The sequence below is a fragment of the Giraffa tippelskirchi genome, chromosome 9, assembly GCF_054371585.1.
Source record: "Giraffa tippelskirchi isolate mGirTip1 chromosome 9, T2T-mGirTip1v1.2.pri, whole genome shotgun sequence".
NCBI classification, from domain to species: domain Eukaryota; kingdom Metazoa; phylum Chordata; class Mammalia; order Artiodactyla; family Giraffidae; genus Giraffa; species Giraffa tippelskirchi.
In genome coordinates, this window is record NC_137283.1 from 57,336,587 (window position 1) to 57,357,828 (window position 21,242).

A 21,242-nucleotide genomic window follows, 5' to 3' on the forward strand; every position below is an offset into this window, starting at 1 on the left:
CACACGGACACAGATTCACACACACGGGCACGGACTCACTCACACGGGCAAAGACACACACTCACGGACACAGACTCACACACGCGGGCACAGACTCACACTCGCGGACACAGACTCACACACACAGGGGCACAGACTCACACACACGGGCACAGACTCACACACATGGGCACAGACACACACACAGGCAAAGACAGACACTCACGGACACAGACTCACACACACAGGGGCACAGACTCACACACGCGGACACAGACTCACACACACGCGCACGGACTCACACACACGGGCAAAGACACACACTCACGGACACAGACTCACACACGCGGGCACAGACTCACACACACGGGCACGGACTCACACACATGGGCAAAGACACACACTCACGGACACAGACTCACACACGCGGGCACAGACTCACACACGCGGGCACAGACTCACACACACAGACACAGACTCACACACACGGGCACAGACTCACACACACGGGCACAGACACACACACGGGCAAGACACACACTCACGGACACAGACTCACACACACGGGCACAGACACACACGGGCACAGACTCACACACACGGGCACAGACTCACACACACAGGGGCACAGACTCACACACACGCGGACACAGACTCACACACGCGGGCACAGACTCACACACGTGGGCACAGACTCACACACACATGGACACAGACTCACACACACGGACACAGACTCACACACATAGGGGCACAGACTCACACACACGGGCACAGACTCACACACACGGACACAGACACACACACACGGGCACAGACTCACACACACGGGCACAGACACACACACGGGCAAAGACACACACTCACGGACACAGACTCACACACACAGGGGCACAGACTCACACACACGGGCACAGACACACACACACGGGCACAGACTCACACACACAGTGGCACAGACTCACACACGCGGACACAGACTCACACACGCGGGCACAGACTCACACACGCGGGCACAGACTCACACACACATGGACACAGACTCACACACACGGACACAGACTCACACACATAGGGGCACAGACTCACACACACGGGCACAGACTCACACACACGGGCACAGACTCACACACACGGGCACAGACACACACACGGGCAAAGACACACACTCACGGACACAGACTCACACACACAGGGGCACAGACTCACACACACGGGCACAGACACACACACACGGGCACAGACTCACACACACGGGCACAGACTCACACACACAGCGGCACAGACTCACACACGCGGACACAGACTCACACACGCGGGCACAGACTCACACACGCGGGCACAGACTCACACACACATGGACACAGACTCACACACACGGACACAGACTCACACACATAGGGGCACAGACTCACACACATGGGCACAGACTCACACACACGGGCACAGACTCACACACACATGGACACAGACTCACACACACGGGCACAGACTCACACACGGGCACAGACTCACACACACGGGCATAGACACACACACACGGGCAAAGACACACACTCACGGACACAGACTCACACTGGCACACACTGGCAGACACACAGGCTCAGACACAGCTGGCAGACCTATGGCCCACACAGCTCCTGCCAGCTGGGGGCTCCTGGCTGGGCCCGGGGCTGCGGGGAGGGGACCCTGAGCCTGGGTCCAGGTGGCGGTCGGGCCCACACCCTCCTCCCGAGCCGCAGGCCTGCCGGTGGCTGCAGGGTCTGCCCTTGGCAGGCAAGGCCCAGACCCCCAGTGGGCTGCGGGGAGGACGGTCCCCTCAAGGTCAGCCCAGGGCCACCAGGAGGCCAAAGGCTGCCAGGCTTGTTCTTCATGGTCCAGGAAGTGGGGGCCAGGAGCCTGGTCGGGGGGGACGCAGCCAGGGGTGCCCACAGCAGCCCCACCTGGCTCTGGCGGCAGCTCCATCCTGAGTGCGTGGATGGAGGCCCGGCCGACCCCTCTGCTTGGGGCTGAGCTGCGGGGCCTCCGCAGCAGCCCAGTGACCCCTTCATCACAGACCGGGTCTCGTGGAGACGGCGCTTCCCCACGAGAGCTCTGCGTTCCTCTGACCACAGGACCCCTCGTTACAGACGGGAAGGGGCTGGCGGCAGAGATGGGGCCCAGCGGACGAACAGCCCAGTCTCCGCTTAAATGCTGGGCTGTCCCTTTGCCCCCCGCCCGGTCTTCCCACAGAGCCTGACACTTAGGGCCGACCTGGGCCTCCAGGAGGCCAGGCTGAGGACGCGGCTCCAGAGCCCAGTGACCGCGTCCTCCGCGAGGCGGGGGCCAGGCCAGCCGGCCGCAGGGCCCCCCGGGAAACGCCTGCCTGTGCTCAGACGTGGCAGGTGGGTGGGTCGGCGAGGACCCCCTGGGGCTGCAGCACCATGTGTGTCCCACCCGCGAGACCCAGACAGGAGCCACAGCAACCTCAGCAACGTCGCCTGTGCCAAGGATGTGGCCGCAGGAGGAGGCGCAGGGGTGCGCGGGCGGGGCTGCCATTCGGGTGGGGGCAGGGCTCGAGCCTGGGAGGCACACGCGAGTCTGTCTCATCTCGCTGGTTTCAGGGGATTCTCTTCCTTTGAACTGTGGTGTTGGAGAAGATTCTTGACAGTCCCTTGGACTACAAGGAGATCCAACCAGTCTATCCTAAAGATCAGTCCTGGGTGTTCATTGGAAGGACTGATGCTGAAGCTGAAACTCCAATACTTTGGCCACCTGATGCGAAGAGCTGACTCATCTGCAAAGATCCTGATACTGGGAAGGATTGGGGGCAGGAGGAGAAGGGGACGACAGAGGATGAGATGGTTGGATGGCATCACCGACTCAATGGACATGGGTTTGGGTAAACCCCCATGGTGGGGGTGGGTGATGGACAGGGAGGCCTGGCGTGCTGCAGCTCATGGGGTCGCAAAGAGTCGGACATGACTGAGCGACTGAACTGAACTGAACTGAACTTCTTCTGGTCTTGCTGGTTTCAGGGGAGTCTCTCCTCATCTCGCTGGTTTTGGGGGAGTCTCTCCTCATCTTGCTGGTTTCGGGGGCATCTCTTCTCATCTTTCTGGTTTCGGGGGTGTCTCTTTTCTTCTCTGTGGCCGAAGTTTTTCCAGGGTTAAAAATAACCTTTTTTTTTAGAATATCAAACACTGGTTAAAGGTGAAAGGGGTGCAGGGATCCGCTCTGCTGGGGGCCGTCCGTCCCCTGTGGATGGGGAGGGAGCAGGCTGCCGCCCCGGCCTGTGGTCCTGCCGCCACACACTGCCCGAGGCACCCCAGAGGCCACGGACTCATCCCTGACCCCTGGGACACAGCTCTGCATCAAGAAGCTGGGAGGAAGCGTCGGGCGCCGTGGGGATACGGACGGGCTGGCCTTGGCCGGGGGCAGGCCTGGGAGAGGAGAGCCCTCAGCCCCTGGCCCCGGCCTGCTGGGCACAGGCTCCCGGGGGCCTCTTCCCGACTCAGCCCGGGGGCCTGGCCCCCCTGGGGCACAGGGAGCCCTGGCATGGCCCGCGGGGATAACCAGGGACCCGGCCGGGCGAGGGGCCAGCAGATGGTTTCTGTCCATGGGGCCGTGTTCATGTTAACTGCAGATATTTTTACCGTATTGTGTTACTCCATCCATCTTTGTGAACGGTCCGTCTTGTAAAATTCTTTTAATGATGTTATTTTTTCTTGCCTATCTTCATCATCTACAATTATTTATAATATCATTGTCTTTGTTTCAAATACTGGGTATAAACATTGTTGTAACAGTTCTTCGATGGGGTTCATATAATTTTTACAATTGCTTAGAAGTGCTTCAATGGCCAAATAGGGAGGAGGCGGGCCATTCTTCTGGGGAGAAGAGGCACCCCAAGGGCTCGCTGCGCTCGGTGAAAGGTCCCTCCCATCAGGATGCTCTGGAGAGGGCGGCGTGGGGCTGGCTCTGGACTGGGCCTCTGAGCAGCCATCCCCACAGACGGAGCCAGAGCCCCACAGGCCCCTGTCGGGTGAGACGCCAGGGAGAGACGGATGGTTTGTTTTCACTTTACAGGGATTTTCTGAAACCTCAGCTCTCGCCCCTCACCTCTCTGCAGCCCTCTTTTCTCCCTGCCAGGCTGCTTTCTGGAGTCTCCTCAGCTGGCTGGGGACAGGACCTAGGGGGAGGCTGCTGACCACCCGGGGATCCCCCTGGGGGGTGTCCACACCTCAGGGTCACTGCCCTGAAGAAGCTGGCTTTGGGCCCTGGTGGGGCTCCCCGGGCAGAAGGCAGCGGTTGGAGTGGGCTGGCCTGGGGCTCGGGCAGAGGCTCTCCAGCCTGCTGGGACCTCGCGGGGGCTCCCCAGGGGGTGTGCAGCCTCCCTGGAGGCGCCCCCACACCGCAGACCCTGGCTGCCTTGGCTCAAACATGCGCGGTGGCCCCCTCCTGGAGTGAGTGCACGTCCCTCCCAAGGCTCTCACCGAGTCCCAGCCCCCTGCGCCGCCCACCGGCTGGAGGCAGCCCGCCTGCCCTCCGTGACGGTGCGGCCCTAGAGGTGGGGCTTGGGGCCCACGTGGGCCCTGCCCTCCAGCTCAGGCCGGCCGCAGTCCAGCGAAGGGTGACGCATCCACGCGGGAGGAGCCCGAGACCCTCACTGCCTTCCCAGTCTCCCGACGGTGGGGCCCGGGTCTGGGCTTGGTGCAGGGGTCTGAGCTGAGTGGGGTGGTCTCCGTGTCTTTGGCCCTGAGTCGTGGATGCACCCACCAGCTGGTTCTGTGAACTCTCTGTGCGAAAGAAAACTAAAGAGGACCAGGCCTCCACGGTCTCCCATGGCTGCCATTCTCACTTGGCTCCTTTCTGCTTTTCTCTGCAAGACTTTCCTTTCACGCGGTTGGGCGGACGCGCTGTGTGCAACCTCGTGTTCTGAGTCCTTTCAAAGGTGACGTCAGACAGCAGCCACGCCGCCCCTGCCTGCTCTGGCCACATGTCCCCTGCGGGGGGACTGGCTCCCCCGGGACCCCGGGGCTCCTACGGGGATGTGACGCTCCAGGATGGGCACGGTCCTCCTGGGTCCTCCTCCCGGGAAGGGCCCTTCCAGGCGCCCTGGAAGCAGGGGGAGCGGACCGGACCGCGTCTCTGGCTCTAGCCAGGGTGACGGTGGCTGCGCGGGAAACGCCGTCCTCAGGGGCGTGAGTGGGCACGTAGGGGTCGCCACGCCTCCTCTGTCGACATCCAGGCAGCTCAGCACATGCACACCAAGTGTGACGCAGTGCCGACAGGTGTGAGATCTGAGGACCGTGAGTGTTCACTACACTTTTCTTTCCACTTTTCCCTACGGATCAAGTTATTTTTAAAAGTTGGGAAGAAAAACCCTCACAAAAGACCCATCTTACAGATGAGGAAACTGAGGCTCAGGAAGGTTAAAATTCCAGCCAGGATTTCAGGGCGGGTCTGGTACACTGCAGGCCCTTGCTGTTTGCAGGAGCCCTGCTTCCTGCCTCCCGCGCAAGCAGGGCTGCAGAACCTGCACACACCCAGCCCGCACTGTTTCCAGAAAAGGTTGGTGTGGTCTCGGGGGGCGGGTGCCCCTAAGGGGGTGTCCCAAGCACAGGTTCCTGCAGGTGCCCGAGAATCCACTCCAGGCAGTGTATGCAGGCGGGACTCAGTGTCTGGGGTGGTGTGTGTGGGGAGGACGTGTCTTACAGGAAAGAAAACAGTTTCATTTCGAGCCCAGAGGGCCGGCGCAGCCCAAAGGTCCCCTGTGTTAAGCCTGTGGGAGCACGACCACACCCGTGACCAGGACTCCAGGCCCCTCCCTTGGCACCAATGTGAGTTGCCACTTCCCCTGTGCGCGTGGTCACCTGTGCTGCGGCAGCCTCTGCCTTCCTCAGACAGTCGTCCAGTGGATGCTTAAAACTGTGAATCCAGTCGAGACCTGCCTCTGGTGCTCCCAGGCCTCCACCCCGGGCTGACTCCACTGTGTCTCCATGACCCCTGCCCCCGCTTGGGGGCCCGCCCCCCGGGTGCTGCCCCACGGCCACGTTCCGGGTCCCTCGGAGGCCTGACCTGGAATCAGGGGAGGGTGACCGAGTGACCACCGGCAACATCCCCCACCCTGGCCACCCGCGGCCCAGCGGGTCCCCAAGCTGTCTCACGGGGAGGGCCTCGGCCTTCCGGGCCTTACAGATGGAGGCAGCCCTTTGGAAGGGACAGCTTTGTCAACGGGGGCCCTTCCACCATGAGGCCCTGGACTTTGGGGGAAGCTCCTCGGGTATCACAGGGAGGGGCGGTCCCTCGAGCCCATCCAGCTTCGAGGTCTCAGAGGGCAGCGTCCGCAGTGCCACAAGGCGCTGCTCCCTCATTACAGCTGAGCGAGGCCACATGAGCCTGACGCCCGCGTCCGTCCTGAGGCCCAAGTAGGGGTCACGGGTCGCGATGGGCAAACACAGCTCAGAGACAGGTTTCCTGTAGTTCAGACCATTCTAGGTTTTCATCAGGAAGTTCCACATAAAGTACATCAGACGAAGCCTGACTCCCTGGCCTGATTCCCTGGTCATTGCAATCCCTGCTTCTCCTTCTCACCTGCAACCTGGCCTCCGATCCCTGGCCTGGCCCTGTGGGCCGTGCGGCTCCCCGTGAGAGGCCCAGTGCCCTGAGCCTGGGGAGAGGTGGGACGGGACACCCAGAGGACTCCCTGGCTTGCGGAGCCAGCAAGAGGCCCATCCACCACTGCAGCCTCCACGTCCCGCGGCACAGCGGGACCCCAGGCAGCAGACCCGCACCTTGACCCCATGGGGACCAGGCCCGCCTTAGAACGAGCGGGAGGCAGGAATGGGGGCGGCAACTCCAACCCCAGAGAGCCGCGTGCCCTCCGAGCTGCCAGTCACCCCCGAGCTGCCGGTCAGAGCGGCTCCATGCCCCACGCAGGCTGGGCAATGTGCCCTGGGCGCTCAGACCAGATGCGGTGCCCACAGACACCGTTTCTAGGACCTGCTGGCTCTCAGGCACTAGGTGGTGGGACCAGAGGCCACGAGGACCCGTGGGTTGAGCCTGGCAGGGTGGCAGCTCCCGCGAGCGGGAGGAAACTGCCGCACTCACCAGGGACGTGGACCTTGAACTTGCCGCTCTGTCCGAAGGCGCTGTCGATGACCCCCAGCTCGCCAGTGGACAGGTGCACCCTGAGTCCCACGAACAGCTGGATGTTGGTTTCCTTCTTGAACAGGGAGCGGCCGATCACGCTGTGGTCGTCCAGCACCTGTGCCCACCCACCCGGGGAGAGTGTCAGTGCCCGGGAAGGCCGGCTGCCGTGCACACGGGCGCTCAGCCCACATCACCGCTGATGACCAGCCCCCTCCCTCACCGCCTTCAGGGACACGCAGAGGTGACGGGAGCCCACGGCCATCCCGCCTGCCCATCCTGGAGACGACAGCTCCTCAGGAAGGCCAAGGGGGTGCTGTCCACTCCCGAGCCCGCCCCGCACTCGCTCTGGCGACCTCCCAGCCCCGCCTCGGGCAGCTCCGGCCCAGGCCTCCTGCCAGCTCCACTCCACGGCCTCTGCAGAGAGGGGGAAGGGGGTGTGCATGTGTGTGTGTAAGCAGCAGCTCCACCCGGCCTTGGAGTGCCAGGGAGGCCTCCTCCTGCCCTCTGGGCCCCAGGCACTGCCTGGGCAGCGTGCAGAAGGCAGCTGGTGCAGTCAGCGGGGACCTGCTCCTGGGGCCCCGCAAGCCAGGCTCAGGAACATCACACTTCTGCCCACGATGCCAAGATTTGGCCAAGGACCCGGATGGGTTGCTCTGAAGAGCAGAAACTGCCCCATTTACCCTAAAAACCTTTCAGAAAAACACACCCTACCCTACTAGATTCATCAGCCAGATACCAGGCACGTGCGTGCCCCCTCTCCCAGTGACAGGCGGACGGGACACAGGCCATGGGGAAAGCTGTCAGCTTCGCCCCCACGAGAACTGCTCCATGCCCTCCACACTCGCAGACCCGGCCCTGCCCTCCACGTGGCAGCTGGCAAGGCAGTCTGAGGGGGCCCCGGTCCCGCTGCGCGTGCACTGCACGGAGCAGCCGCCCCGACCTCCAGAACTGGGGAGTCCAGGTGAGCAGGCGTCACCAGCCTTGGACAGCCAGGGTGCCTGTCGCCTCTGCAGGCCCCCAGCTGCACCCTCGTGGAAGGGCCTGCACGTGAAGCTCTGTCCCAGCCTCGCGGGGAGCCCGGTCAGCCAGCAGGGCAAGGATGATAGCCAAATGGACCCGTGGGTCCAGACCAGCCGTGCACGTCCCCCACCCTGGGGGTTGGTCCTGAGCTCGGCCTCGCTGCTGAGGCTGCCGGCCGGAGGGGGAGGCCCTCAGAGCCCCGCGGACCCCGCAGGCCCTTGTCTGCAAGGGTTTTCCTGAGCTCAGGGACATGGTCTGAGTGGCTTGCGGATGCAGGAGCGGGCGACAGCGGGGACAGATGCCCGCTGGGGAGCCAGGAGGGGCCAGGGCACCCCCTGCACCCAGAACACAGTCTCCAGCAGTGAGGGGGTGGGGCCGTGGGTCCCCGCAAACCTCTGCCGCAGGACTCGCGTTCAGTGACCCCTGGGGTCAGAGGGCGAGGCCTCCTGCAGGCAGCGGTGAGGCCCAGGCCTCCGCAGAGCTGCAGGAAGGCCGGAGGCGGCCTCCTGTGGACGGCAGGAGGCAGGGGCTGGGGGAGAGGCCAGGGCCCGGCCCCTCCGTGTCTGAACACGTGTGTGCCCCGACGGTCAAGCTCGTCTCTATGCGCCCCCAGCCTCAGCAGAGTGCTCGGAGATCAGATACCAGCATGCGCCACAGGGAGGCCAGCTTCCCCGTGAGCCCACCCGGGACATCGGGCGGGGACCGCGCTGAGCCTCGGCAGTTAGACGGCTCCGAGGGGCCATGGCGCCCATGAAGGATCCTCCTGGTAGGCTGGGAGTGGCTATGGGCCCACTCCCCGAGTGCAGCAAGCCTCACATGGAGTCCACGCCGGGCACGGCCCCTCCGCCCGGGCCTCCTAGTGGGACTTGGCTGGCAGCGCACCTGATTATGTCGTCACGCGTGAGTCTGTCTCCGGGCCGGCTCTGTGGCGTAGCCTGGGACTTGCCCAAGTCCTGAGGCGACTGTTCTAACTCCAACTAGAGGACGGGCGCCAGGACAGGGGTGGTCGCTGGAAGGGGGGCCTGGTCCGCCTCCCCCAGCCCTGCAGCCTGTGCCCAGGGCTTTTCTGAGCCTCGGGGGCTTCTTCTGGAAGGGCTCCCGTCAGGAGGGAGTGCTGGTGTTGATGAGAACAGGGAAGACCTAGTAGCAAGAGAACTGCCCAGGGGCCAGAACCTCGACCGGCAGAAGGTGACGCTGGCGGCAGCAGGGGGCGCAGGGGCGGGCGGCCTCTGAGGTGCCCGGGAGCAGGAGGGCGAGGCGCCCGGCCCACGGAGGACGGGCACCAGGAGGGCCCCACGGGGAGACCTCTGCCACCAGCAGGCCCTCGGAGCCACCAGAACCAGCAATGCCCAGGTCCCCAGATGAAGGCGACAAGGCTCGTCCATCCTTTCTGACCTAAGGAACACGCTGCCAAGACGGCGCCTTCCCCCAGCGCGGGGCAGGGCGGCCAGGCCCTTTCCGGTCTCGGCATCCCATCCTGGGGGTGGTTGTGAGGGAGACACATGGTCTCTGGGGGCGACTGACCCCACGTAACCCTGCTGGGCAAACCCAGGGATGGAGACTGGCTTTCAAGTCATCCCATTGTGTCAGGCTGCATCCAGCCTGAACGCCCACTGACAGGACGCCCTGGCCCACTCCTCCAGACCAAGCCTGCCCAGCACCCAGGGCGCCGACCAGCAGGGACAGGCCCGGTGTCCACGGCCCTGACTCACGGCCCCTGCCTCCTTGACCCTGTCCCCATCAGGGCGCTAACGTGGGCGGAGCTCCTCTGGTGCTGACAAAGGGACACCAAAGCGCCATACTCCTGGATGAAAAGCGGGTGGACACTTGGCTGGGCACCTCACAAGGGCCAGCCTCACTCCTCAGGCCAGGCCCTTCCACGCGTGGTCTCACCAGCTTTCCACCAGCTCCGTTAGAGAGGCCACAGCTCTGGGCTGGGGGCCGGGGGGACTGCTCCACAGCCGGGCCAGGCCCGCACCTGCTTGGGACATCGGATCCAGAGCCAGCACTTTTCACCATGGCCAGCCACCCTGATCCTCTATCTATACAGAAAAAGCCATTTTCAAAGGGGAGCTAATGGGCACTGGCTATGAGATGCCATGGGGAAGGCTGGAAAGACCTGGGCGCTGGGCCGGGGCCAGCACTTGCAGGCGGCCATCCGATCTCCCCGAGGGGGCTCTGCTCAGCTGCAGCTCCAGGAAGAGTCTCAATTTCCCTAAGCGGCCTGGGAACTGGGTGGGGCCCGGGGGGCTGGGGGCAGCGCTGCCGGACGGCGAAGAGCCCATGCTGGCCAGAGGCAGTCTCAGGCCACCCGCGCCCAGGCCGGAGTGCTCCCCGGGGCCCCGGGCACAATTACCGAGCCGTCAGCAGTGGAGCGGGGCGAGCTGGGAGCCGCGGCAGAGCCGCCCCAGACTTCAAAGCTGGCCAGCGCGCCTGGTGGCGTCTGTGCGTCCACACTTGGTTGGGCCGATGCCGCAAGCTCCTCTGCCCAGCCCGCAGGCCCTGCCCATCCGGCGCCAGCGGGGGCCAGGCCCAGGGAGGCCGGCACACCCAGGCTGACCCTGGCACGGCGGAGAGAGAGGTGCCAGCTAGGGACGTGGGCAGCTATGCCAGGAGGGAAGTCCGAGAGAGCAGACGGGGCCCAGTGCTCGGGGCCGGCCCTGCCCACACGGCAGAGCCCCCACCGCGGCCCTGAGGGCTGGGGTGCACAGCCCCCGTTTCTCCAGCAAGGAACCTGAGTGAAAGAGACTCGCCAATGCCCGGCCGTGCCAACTCTCACTGACACTCATCTCCAGGCGGCTAGTGTGGGGCGCACAGGGCAGCGTGGGGGCACATGGGTGGTGGTGCGCCGAGGCCCCTGGGGTCAGGGCTGGGGGCAAGCAGAGGACAAGGCACAGGGGTCAGAGATGCGGCCATGGACCCCGCAGTCACAGGCTCCAGGGTCCTGCACACCCCACCCATCGCCCGCGTCTGCACAGACTCAGGGCTGCACCAGGACGGCCAGCCCTTCTCTGCCACTCGGGGATCAGGACCGCGGGGCCTGCGGAGGCCCCAGGCAGGCCCCACGGGAGCCAGAGGTCCCCGACGCAGGGGTCTCAGTGTGCGGCTCTGAGCCTGTGGACACCGGTCAGGTCCCGGACCACCTACACCCCATCCCTGACCCCCGGAGCCGACGCCAGGGAGCCACAGGGACGGGGAGGCCTGCATGCGCATCTGCTCAGGGCCCAGCGGGCGGGGGCCCCCAGGTGGGGCTGCGGGGACAGCTGACGGTAGGGGGCCGCCCAAGGAGCCACCCGCCTGCGCTGACCAGCTGAGCCAGGCAGCTGCAGGGCCCGCCTGTGTGCTGGCCTGGCTCCCACCGGCTGAGTGAGAGGACGTGGATCCAGCTCCCCATCTGAGGACCCAGGGGCAGGTCTAGGTCTCCGCGGCCTTCCAGGCTGGGGGGCTGGTGGGTGCGGGCGGAAGGCGTGCTCACCCGCTCCACGACGCCATGCTTCTGCTTCAGCTTGTACACCCGCAGCGCAGGCAGGGCGCTCTCCGCGTAGTTCCGGTCCTCCAGGCCGTGCAGCAGGACCCCGTGGAAGGCCAGCCGGCACGAGTTGGCGTGGATGTCGGCGTCCAGCCTGGAGCCGATCACCAGGCACAGCCGCGGGCAGGTGACGGGCTTCTCGAACTCCACCAGGGCCCACTGCTGCCGGGGGCAGCGGCCTGCGGAGGCCTGGCCCGCCTTCTCGTCGGCCTCAGCGGCGTCGGCCGCGGCCGGGCACAGGTACTGCTCCTGGAAGAGGTACTCGCGGGAGAAGTCGAAGGAGTCTAGCGTGGGCTCGCGGTCGAGGCTGTCGGGGGCGGGGCTGAAGAACATCACCCGGCCCATGACCGTCTCATGGCCCACGGTGATGTGGAACTTGGCCTTGGTCTGCAGGGGCCCCCGAAAGTAGGGGATCTTCTCCACGGAGACGACGGCTGCGTGGACCGTGTGCAGAGACTCGGGGGCGCACACCAGGCCGCGCTCCAGCAGCTTGGGGTCGAACTGGGTGACGCAGATGCCGAGCCGGTCCCCCTGCATGGCGGAGCTGACAGGCGTGTGGAACATCTGCATGGACTTCACTTTCCTCACCACCTGGGCGGAACAAGAGAGCGGGTGCTGAGTCTGTGCCTCGGGGTGGGGGGCCCCGGTGGAGAGGTCCGTGTCCCAGGGCTGCCAGCAGCCTCGCACTCCCAAACAGACGCCCTCACGTGGAGCAGGTCCATGGGGCGCCGGGCCTGGCTGTGGGCGGTGGTCACGGCAGCCTGACTGCACCACCACGGCCCCCTTTCACTCCCCCACCAGGCTCCGTCCTGAACTTTCTTCCCCAGCCCTCGGTCTAGCCTTGCTTCCCCCGCCTGCCTGGCCTTGCCCGGCTGCCTCGAAAGTGCAGGACAAACACAGCTGCCCAGACCCCCGTGGGCAGAGCAATGCCCCAGCGCCTCCCGGCCACGCCGCCCGCTGTGCCGCCCCTGCCTGCTTGGACCTGCCCGCCGCCAGCCTGCAGGCTTCACCGGGCAGAGCCGTTCCTTGTTCACCAGACACACGGGCCCCGGGGCTGCTGCGTGCCAGGCGCTGTTCTGGGTGTGGGGACAGGGCCAGCTGTGTTCGCAAAGAACGCAGCATCCAGAAACAGCACTACAGGTACGTTCATAGCAACAATGCCTATTAGCATAAATAAGATAGACACAGGGCGTTTTGTGTGTGTGGGTGCGTGTGACTCACACGCCCACAGTCTGGGCATCATTCATGCGCTGCTTGGAGGAACAACACAGCGGGATGCTGGGGCCCAGGCTGGGGGCTGGGGGAGTCTGGCTGCGTGGGGGCAGAGGTCAGGGAAGACCGCTGGGGAGGCCGTGTCTGAGCTGACACCCTGATCACAAGAGCCAGCTGTGTGAGGGCCAGAGAAAGTCTACTCAAAACCAGGGCACCTGGAGGTGCGGAGGCGGTGGGGGGCTACAGTGGGGGTGAGGAGTGGGGCACGGCTGGAAGCCACCAGGGGCGACAGATCTTACCTGTTCCCAAACCTTCACACACCCACCCCAGCAGCACACTTCTGTGCCCAAGGAAGGAGCGGATGCAGAAAAGGCCCTACAAACATGCAGAGCACGACCAGCGCCTCTGCAGAGACCCACGTCGGGGTGACGAGACAGTCCCAGGACCTCTGCTTAGAGCAGCAGAGGAACAGAAACCCACCACCAGCACCCTCACACGGAAGGCAACACCGACCGCTAGGTTGCGGGCACCCAATCTATGAGGTCGGGGTGTGGAACCCCCGTTTCCTCCCCGTGGTGGCGGGGCTGGGCTGACGTGAGCCACAGGAGCTCAGTCCTTCCCTGTGGAGCCTGAAACGCCAGTGTTTGTTTAAAGACCATTAACCACCTAACCAGGAGGTCAGGGGGCAGAGAAAGTGAGAGGCACGGTGTCAAAAGCCACCGTCAAGATCAATCAGAGAGAGACACGAGGCACCCCTGAACGGTCCGTGCGGGCGCCGGGCCGAGGCCTTTCAGGAATGTGGCGCGGGGTGACCGAGTGACCACGGAGTGTCACCTTACACCAGCCCTGCCCGGTCCGCGGGTCCGCTCCCCAGCACTGCGATGCGCTCACAGCCCTGCTCAGGGTCCCGCCCCTGCAGCGTGACTGTCACACCGTGTGCGCGGGGGCGCCTGAGCCTCCACGGGGGAAGACGGGGGCCCCGGAGCAGGGCCAGCGCCCGCAGCATGCAGCGGGACCGGCAGGACGCCAGTGCTGGCCGCAGAGATAGGGGAAGGGGCCGCGGGGGGTGGGGGTGCCGTCTCCTGGGGCAGGAAGGCCCCCCCAGCGCCTGCAGCGCCTCGGCCTGTCTCCCCGGCAGCTGGAGCTTCTGCGGGGGACGGGCTGGGAGGAGGGGAGGAGGAATACCATCAAGCAAGCCAGCTCTTTTTCAAACTCAAGTTCATGCCTGCTAAGCAGTTTGGCCCTTTCTGATTAATAAACAAGCTTTACCATCCCTGGGTCAGTTATTCTTCATAAAACCCTACGAGGCAGGACAATATTTTTACATTCAATTTTATGGATGAGGAAACAGAGGTTTTTGATGTCTCCAAGGTCACAAGGCAAACAGGCTGAGACTTGGCCCGATAAGCTCCAGGACCTCGAGGCAGGCCTGACCCCCGGCCTGACCCCTGACCACCCGGCCAGCTGACCTGGGGCGGTGCCGGGGGCCGTGGGGTGGACACCCCCCCCCATGAACCCAGGGAGAAGGCTCTGGAGCTGGAGGCAAGGCCCAGCCCCCTCCACTGCCCCGGCTGAGGTCAGCTGCGCCTCCTGATGGCCAGCCCGGTAGACTTCAGACCTGGCCCCTCAGAGCCCCTAGGCACCCCTCTCTGGCCAGCAGGGCCCCAGCGGGACGGGCCCTCCCACCGTGGGGTCTGAGACGGACTAGTGGGAGGACAGACAGACGCCCTGTGGGCCCCAGCCCCATGCACTCAGGGGCTCTCTCCATCTCCTGAGCCTTCCCACTGTGGTTTCCGGCGTCTGGGGCCCTCCGTGGGAGGCTGGGCTCTCAGTGACCGGGGCACTTTCTAAGGCCACTGAAAACCGGCAGGGAAGTGGCCCAAGGCAGGGTCCCGAGGGGTTCGTCTCTGCCCTCCACAGCACCAGCCTGGAGGATCGGACACCCAGCCAGCAGCGGCGAGGGCAGAGGAGAGACACAGCATCTGCGGGATGCTCGTCGAGTGACGAGCTGGTCCTTACCGTTCGCCCAACTACCCCCCCAGATGGCTACGGGGATCGCACTTGATAGACCCGGGACCGAGGCCCCGGGGGTAAGGCATGTTCCGGGGCACCCGATCTACCCGTCTGGAAGCCCCTTCTCCCATCACACCACAGACATCGACCCCACCAGTCCACGAGCACCGCAGCCCCTGACCCAGCTCTCTGCAGCACCGTTCCTGCAGCGTAAGACACAGTGGGGCCAGAGCCACCACGCCACACTGCGAAGGACCAGTGCGCGGGGGCCGCTGACATCCTCCAGAGTCAACAGATGCTGGAGAGAAGGGGGCTGAGCCGTGCTTCTGGTGGGCAGAGGCTGCTGTCATAATGGCACCGGCTGTAATGAGATTGGACCCCTGTTATCCGTTTTCGCCACTAATGAGCCTGGACGCTCCTGGCTGTGCCAAAGGCGAGGGTCAGGGCCCTGTGACTGCATCACCGCTTAATGAAATGTAAGTCGGGAGAGGAGAAGCGACACACAAGGTCGACACTAATAAGCTTACACCAGGATCAGTTACTGCAATTCAAAGAGGTTCAGACCGGAGGGAAAAATGAAATAAGCTTTTAAAGATCCGTCTAGGTTTGGCTCCATCAGACCTAACCAATTTGGTTTAATAAGGTTTCAATTTGGCTGCTCTTATTTCTCCCTCTTCTTTGAGCCAGGCGGGGAACAGATAAGACATCCCCCGCCTAGCGCATTAACTGCATCTTGCACAAGAAGCCAAACTCAGGACGCTGCTGGGGAGAGGGCGGCCTGGGCTGTTGGGGGCAGAGGATGGGCCCCGGGGGTCAGTTCGCACCCACTTGTATTCTAGAGGAACGAACCATTCAGAAAGCTGCCGGGGTCAAGCGAGGTGCCCACTGCCTGTGCTCTCTCCTGGGACGGACCCAGCTGAGCCGCCACTCGTCCTCGGTCTCAGGGTGGAGGTGAAGGCCTCCACCCAGTCTTCACGTGTCCCACCATGGGCGTTCACAGCCTCATGAGCACCCCGCGACATACACGCGCTTGTGAGTATACGGGGCAGGGCTGTGCCGCTGGCCCCATCGATGACTCGTCCCCTTACCCTGGGTGGATGTCTGCTCATGTTGGGAGACGCCTCTGCGTGCATAACTGCCTCCGGATTCGCCTGCAGGTTCACCCAGCGGCCGGCCGGGCCGCATGGTCTCTCCAGGTCACTCCTGACTGCTGCGGTCCTTCCTTCCCTTACCCACGCCCGCACTCGTGGGCACGCCGCCGCGGGGGCCCTTCCTGTTGCATCTCCCCTGTGCTCCCTAGCACCGCCCTGCAGGTGTCGGGATGGAGACCCGTGGTGGGGCGCACGCCTGCCTCAGTCTCCCTCATCAACCACTGCCGCGGCCACTTGCCCCCAGCAGCGCCGGGAAGCGCCTCCAGGGCTGTTTGCTGCCACCTGGCTGTCGCTCACTGGGACGGGGCCCCTTGGGGTCCCTGCTGCCCCCACTTCACCCCGAGGCAAAGGGGCGAAGCTCCTCCCCACAGTGGACGCCCGGCGGCCCCCAGGGCATGCTCCTGGGGAGGCGACATCGCAGGAGCCCAGGCCGGCCCCTCCCTGTCCTGGCAGCGCTGGCCCGGCCCCTCCCTCCTGGCCTCGTCCCAGGAGGCTGCACTGACTGCCCAGCGGCGGGCTCTGCTCCATGCGGACTTCCCCTGGGGCCTCAGCCAAAGCCAGCTGCCCCCGCGGAGGAGAGCGAGGAGACCTGCCTCTCAGGGGCCCCTGCTCAGAAACGAGACATGCCCCCTAAGAGGAGGAGGCCGTCTTCAGAAGCCTGGGGACCACACGCACCCCCGGGGCCCAAGTGCAGGCTCAGACGGGGGCTCTGCCTGCCAGCGCATCTGTCTACTCCAGCCACCGCCCTGCCCCCCAAGTGCCCGGCCAGGCTGCGTGCCCGGAGCTCAGTCACCCCCGGGCCCGTGCGCACCGCCCCAGCTCAGGCCCTGCCCAGAGTCTCAGGGCCCCAGCGAGCACCGGTCAGCAGTGGCAGGCCCCACGGGCGTCACCACGCCTGCACATCTGGCTCTACTCTCTGTGCCTGCGCCGGGCGGACGGCTGTCCATGGCAGGCCGTGCCATCATGCTAGCCGCTGGTCCCCTCCCGCTGCTGTCGTGGTGGGCACCCGGCAGGGAGGTGGGGGGAAGAGGGGGATCGGGTTTCCTACCACGGGACCCAGCAAAGGCCCCGCCCCTCCACTGCAACCTCACAAACTCACCCAGGTTCTTAGCCACCCAGTCCGGCAACAATGGAAAACTGTAAAAGTGACAAGGGGCCTGCCAGGAAGCTCCACGCTCCTCCTCCCAGCCACCCTCTACGCATTTGTCATCCCATAAAAGTTTAAATTGAATTACAACGATGTCTGATTCTCCTGTTTTCCATACAACTGGGGCTTTAATTGTTTTTAACTACATCCTCGGGCTTTTTGGGGGGTAAGGAATCCTTGGGAGGTGAGCCAAGGGGGCCAGCTCTGACCCGAGGCTCAGCTGGAGAAGCGTCCCAAGCAGGGACATGGCCACACTCGGGCCGTGGAGAACCAACCGGGAGGCCTGGGTCCCGGGCAGATGACGGGGTTTCAAAGGAGGAGCCCACTCAGACGAGACTGGGGGAGTCTCAGAAATGAAAGAGTAACCTCTCCCTCTTGGGCCCTACGGGGCAAGCTGCGGGGCTCACAGTGCCGGGGGAGCCTGCCAGCCCATGGGCCCCGGCGCCCAGCGGTCCCGGGAGACAGCGGAGGGGGGCTGGTGCAAGACACTGGCTGCTGGGGGCACAGAACTGCTTCTAAGTTTCAAGGTTCATGGAAATTTTTGTGTTCAATGCCTTAATAGGTCCATGTTTGTTATAAAATAAAAATAAGGTTTGGGTTTAACTGCCCCCTTGGAAACTGCCACTGCGGAAAACTGACCTGCTGGCCGTGGGCTGCCAGCCCATGGCCAGTGGGGCACTCACCCCGAACGCCCGGCCACAGAGAACTACATCCGGCAGGTGTGCAGGCTCCAGGGTTGCAGGTGACAAAGGTCAGGGGCACTCACCTGCTCCTGGCACCAGGCCCGGCTCGGAACCCCAGCCAGAGCTGGCGAATTGGCCGCAGCGCACAAAGGCACCTTGGCCCGCCGAGCCTGGCCTGTGAGAAGCCCTCTGTGGGGAGGGCGCTGAGGATCCAAGCAGCCGGCGAGGCAAAGAGGCTCAGCTTCAGCCGGCAGAGTCTCTTCCAACCCAAGAGATCTCCCGAGGCACTGGCAAAGCCTAGGCTGACTAAGGTCTGCCTGGAAATCTGGAGAGGGTTCTCAGACATGAAAGGTTCCCCAGTGCAGACAGCCAACACCTCCACCTGCTGGTGGGGCGGAGAGGAGCTCTGTCACGTCATCCGAGAGGCGCAGGAGCCGCGAGTGAGATGAACGAAGATTAAACACGGAAAGCAAGAACTCGGAGTGGAGGAAGCCAAGCAAGTGAGTGGCCCCGGGTGGGGTGGCGAGTCGCGTGGCGTGTCCCATCAAGGGGATGGCTGGGCGTCAGGGGAGCACCGGGCACACGAGAGGCGCAGCACAGGTGAGGCGGTGGTCACGGTGGGGGCGGGTGGACCCCAGCCCCCTCCACGCCTGCGGCCTTGGGGGCCCAGCACCGCTCACCGCAGCTCCAGACCAACGGCCAAGGTCCACTCCGGTCTCTGGCCCGCAGCTCGTGGTCTGCAGACCCTCTGCTGACGCACTAGCCAATGGGCCACTCAGACGTCTGGGGACCTCGTCACCTCCCCCCACCACTGCTGACATTCAGGGAGCACCTACGGTATACCCTGGGCAGTGTTCCAACAAGCTCACGTACCCCAGCCCACTCAGCCCTCGCAAAGGCCAGAGGAGCCGTCGGTCTCACCACGATCCCCATGGAATGGGAGCAGACGGGGCCCAAGGCCTCCCCGACGGCAGTGGTGGGGCCGGGACGCAGACCCTGCCGGGGAAGCTCTGGGCCCGGCCTCGTGGAGGACACGGGATCCTGTGTGTCCTGCCCACAGAAGGGGCTGGCACAGCACTGGGGCAAAGCTGCCACATGAACTCACGCTTGAGGGCAAAGGCCCCAGCGGTGCCGGCTCTGCAGTCAGACTTCCCAGGTCAGCTCCCTCGAGCTAGCCCATGACCCTCGGCACACAGGGCTTGCCCTCTCCACTTCCTCAGATGGAAAATGCACCTGCCTCCCCAGGCAATGGGGGCATTACCCTGGGTCACCCGTGTGGAGTCATTCTCATGGCATCAAAAGCTAGGAACTGTTTAGTAAAGATGAGCCATGAACACGATTACTGTTAATACTGTGTCATCAGCAGAAAGGAGACGTGTACCCCAGCTTCATTGGGGTTGCCGTGACAATGAAATTGTGGGAGGACGTAAGGGCCAGGGCTCAGCCCGACATGGGGCTCTGAGGCCCATGTCCCCTGAAGCTGAAGGACCGCGGGCTGCAAACGTTTCTGCTGAAGGCCAGACGGCCACTGCCTCGGGCTCCCAGGCTCCGTGGGCTCCGTCATAGCGCAAAAAGCTTTATGTCTGAGAGGAGGCAGTGGGCAGTGGCTGGCTGACCCTGCCCGGCTCTGAGCTGCCTGCGAGAGACCTGCGGCAGCCAGACACCCTTGCCTAGGCCCGGCTCTGCCCGATGCCCCGCGGCTGCTCCCGAGCGGCTGCGCCAACAGAGCTGGACACCCCACGGGGCAGGCCGCCGTCAACCGGCCTCCCTGGGTGGTCACCTGTGAGCACTTTCCCAGCTCTGGGCACACGGCACAGGCAAGGCTTGGTCCTGCAGCCCGGGCCAGGGGGCAGGGGAGACGGCTGTGGGAGCAGAACTCGTCTCCTCGTCTGCAGCCTGCACACGAGAATTGCATCATGCCCTGCGGAGCGGACACAGAAGGATGCGCGGCCGCCCCCGGCTGGGTGCTGGGAGATTACTACTCCTGCCGTCTCCTAGGAAGCGGGGAGAGGTTGATCCACTCAAGAGGACTTCCAGGAGCTTAAGGGTGGGAGCTTTGCGCAAAGTCTGTTTGGGGTAGACCGGGTAACACACAGGCCAACGGGAGTCATGTTATATCGCAAATAAAAATCGGCCCATGAATATACATAATCCCCAAGGTAATTCTCCCAATCTCACGACGGTAATGGAGCCACCCTCGCTCACTGAGGCATGAATATTTACCGTCCTCTGGCTTTACTGCTCTCGATCTGGGTTCAATTTTGCAAATTAAAATGAGGGCCGTGTGGATAGAGAGATTACAGGAGAGCCTCCTGAAGTCTGCTGTCCCCGGCGACGCAGCCGGGCACGGGCAGCGGCCCCTTCCCGCTGGCAGGCGCCGCGGCCTCAAGGGTCAGGAGCCGGAGCCACGGGGCAGGGGTCGCAGACGGGTCGGGACTGGGTGCCTGGGCAGCGGGCTGATGGGCCCTGAGGGCGGAAACGTGTCCCCGAGGAAGGAAAGGTGTGTGGTCAGCCCAGGGGCCTCGCCTTGAGCAGCGGAGCGAGCAGGGGCTTTGAGGCAGGCAGACCGAGGCTCAGAGCCTGGCCAGGATGCGGGGCTGGGGAGCATCACATCCCCACTCCGGCCTCGGTGTTTTCATCTGTGAAGTGGGGATAAACACCACCTCCCTCCAGGCCAGGCGAGAGTGAGAGGCTGTGCAGGCACCGGGAGGGCGGGCTCCAGGGGTCTGCGGCCCACAGGCAAGGGCTAGATGGCCCACCGGAGCAGGAACGCCAGCCACTCTGCCATGCCCCTGGCAGTCCCGCCCCCTTCCAGCTGGGGAGGCAAGGGCAGCCCTGGCGTGCCCACTGGGCCTTGCCGAGAGCAGGCACGTCCTGCTGTGTCCTGGGTGAGAGGGCAAGGGGGCACGGCTGGCGCAGCAAGGGGCGAAGGGCACCTGAGGGGCGCTTAGGGAGCCCGCTGTCTGCCTCTCCCAGACCTGGTTCCCTAGAAACCGAAAGCCAGAGGCAGAACCACTTAATCTGCCCCTGTGGCTCCGAAAGCCAGCTGGGACAGAACCTGCGTGGATTTGGTCCAAAACTCCCCTGCAGGGATGGCACCATCACTGCCGGAGGGCCGGCTGTAAACGTGGGCCCACAAGGGCCAGGCCACCCCGGCTCATGGGGTCCTGGGCAGCCGGGGTCCCCACGCACCCGGACGGCTGGGCCAGGCGGCACACAGGCCAGACCCCTGTGCACAGAGCCCATTGTGTGACCGGCCCTCTGCAGGGTACGAGGAGACCAGATGCCAGGACATAAGCCCCCCACCCCAGTGCTTCTGGCACTGGTGGCCACTCCCTCCCAGGCACCACACACCAAGGGCTCTCCCGGGGCAG

At 64.4% G+C, this 21,242-nt stretch overlaps 2 protein-coding genes across 4 annotated transcripts in view; one reads left to right on the plus strand and one right to left on the minus strand.

Annotated features, from left to right (window-relative positions):
- EEFSEC (eukaryotic elongation factor, selenocysteine-tRNA specific) overlaps positions 1 to 21,242 on the minus strand; it is a 111,764-nt gene that overhangs the window by 10,413 nt on the left and 80,109 nt on the right. For 2 of the 3 annotated variants that reach the window (XM_081526595.1, XM_081526594.1), the window contains 2 exons: positions 11,609 to 12,253; positions 7,072 to 7,228 (listed from right to left, as the gene is read on the minus strand). In XM_081526595.1, coding sequence (XP_081382721.1) covers positions 7,072 to 7,228; positions 11,609 to 12,253 — 802 coding nt within the window. Of the gene's footprint in view, positions 1 to 7,071; positions 7,229 to 11,608; positions 12,254 to 12,926; positions 12,941 to 13,713; positions 13,741 to 21,242 lie in introns of all 3 variants that reach the window. The other variant, XM_081526593.1, reaches the window with a different exon arrangement.
- LOC145520871 (uncharacterized) lies at positions 14,733 to 17,275 on the plus strand. The gene is made up of 3 exons (XM_081528291.1): positions 14,733 to 15,363; positions 15,727 to 15,919; positions 16,045 to 17,275. Exon 3 carries the CDS (start codon positions 16,209 to 16,211, stop codon positions 17,253 to 17,255), a length of 1,047 nt encoding a protein of 348 aa, XP_081384417.1. The 5' UTR covers positions 14,733 to 15,363; positions 15,727 to 15,919; positions 16,045 to 16,208; the 3' UTR covers positions 17,256 to 17,275.

Coding starts and splice junctions, on each gene's coding strand:
- LOC145520871 (XM_081528291.1), top strand. CDS start 16,209: ATGGAGACCCGTGGTGGGGCGCACGCCTGCCTCAGTCTCCCTCATCAA.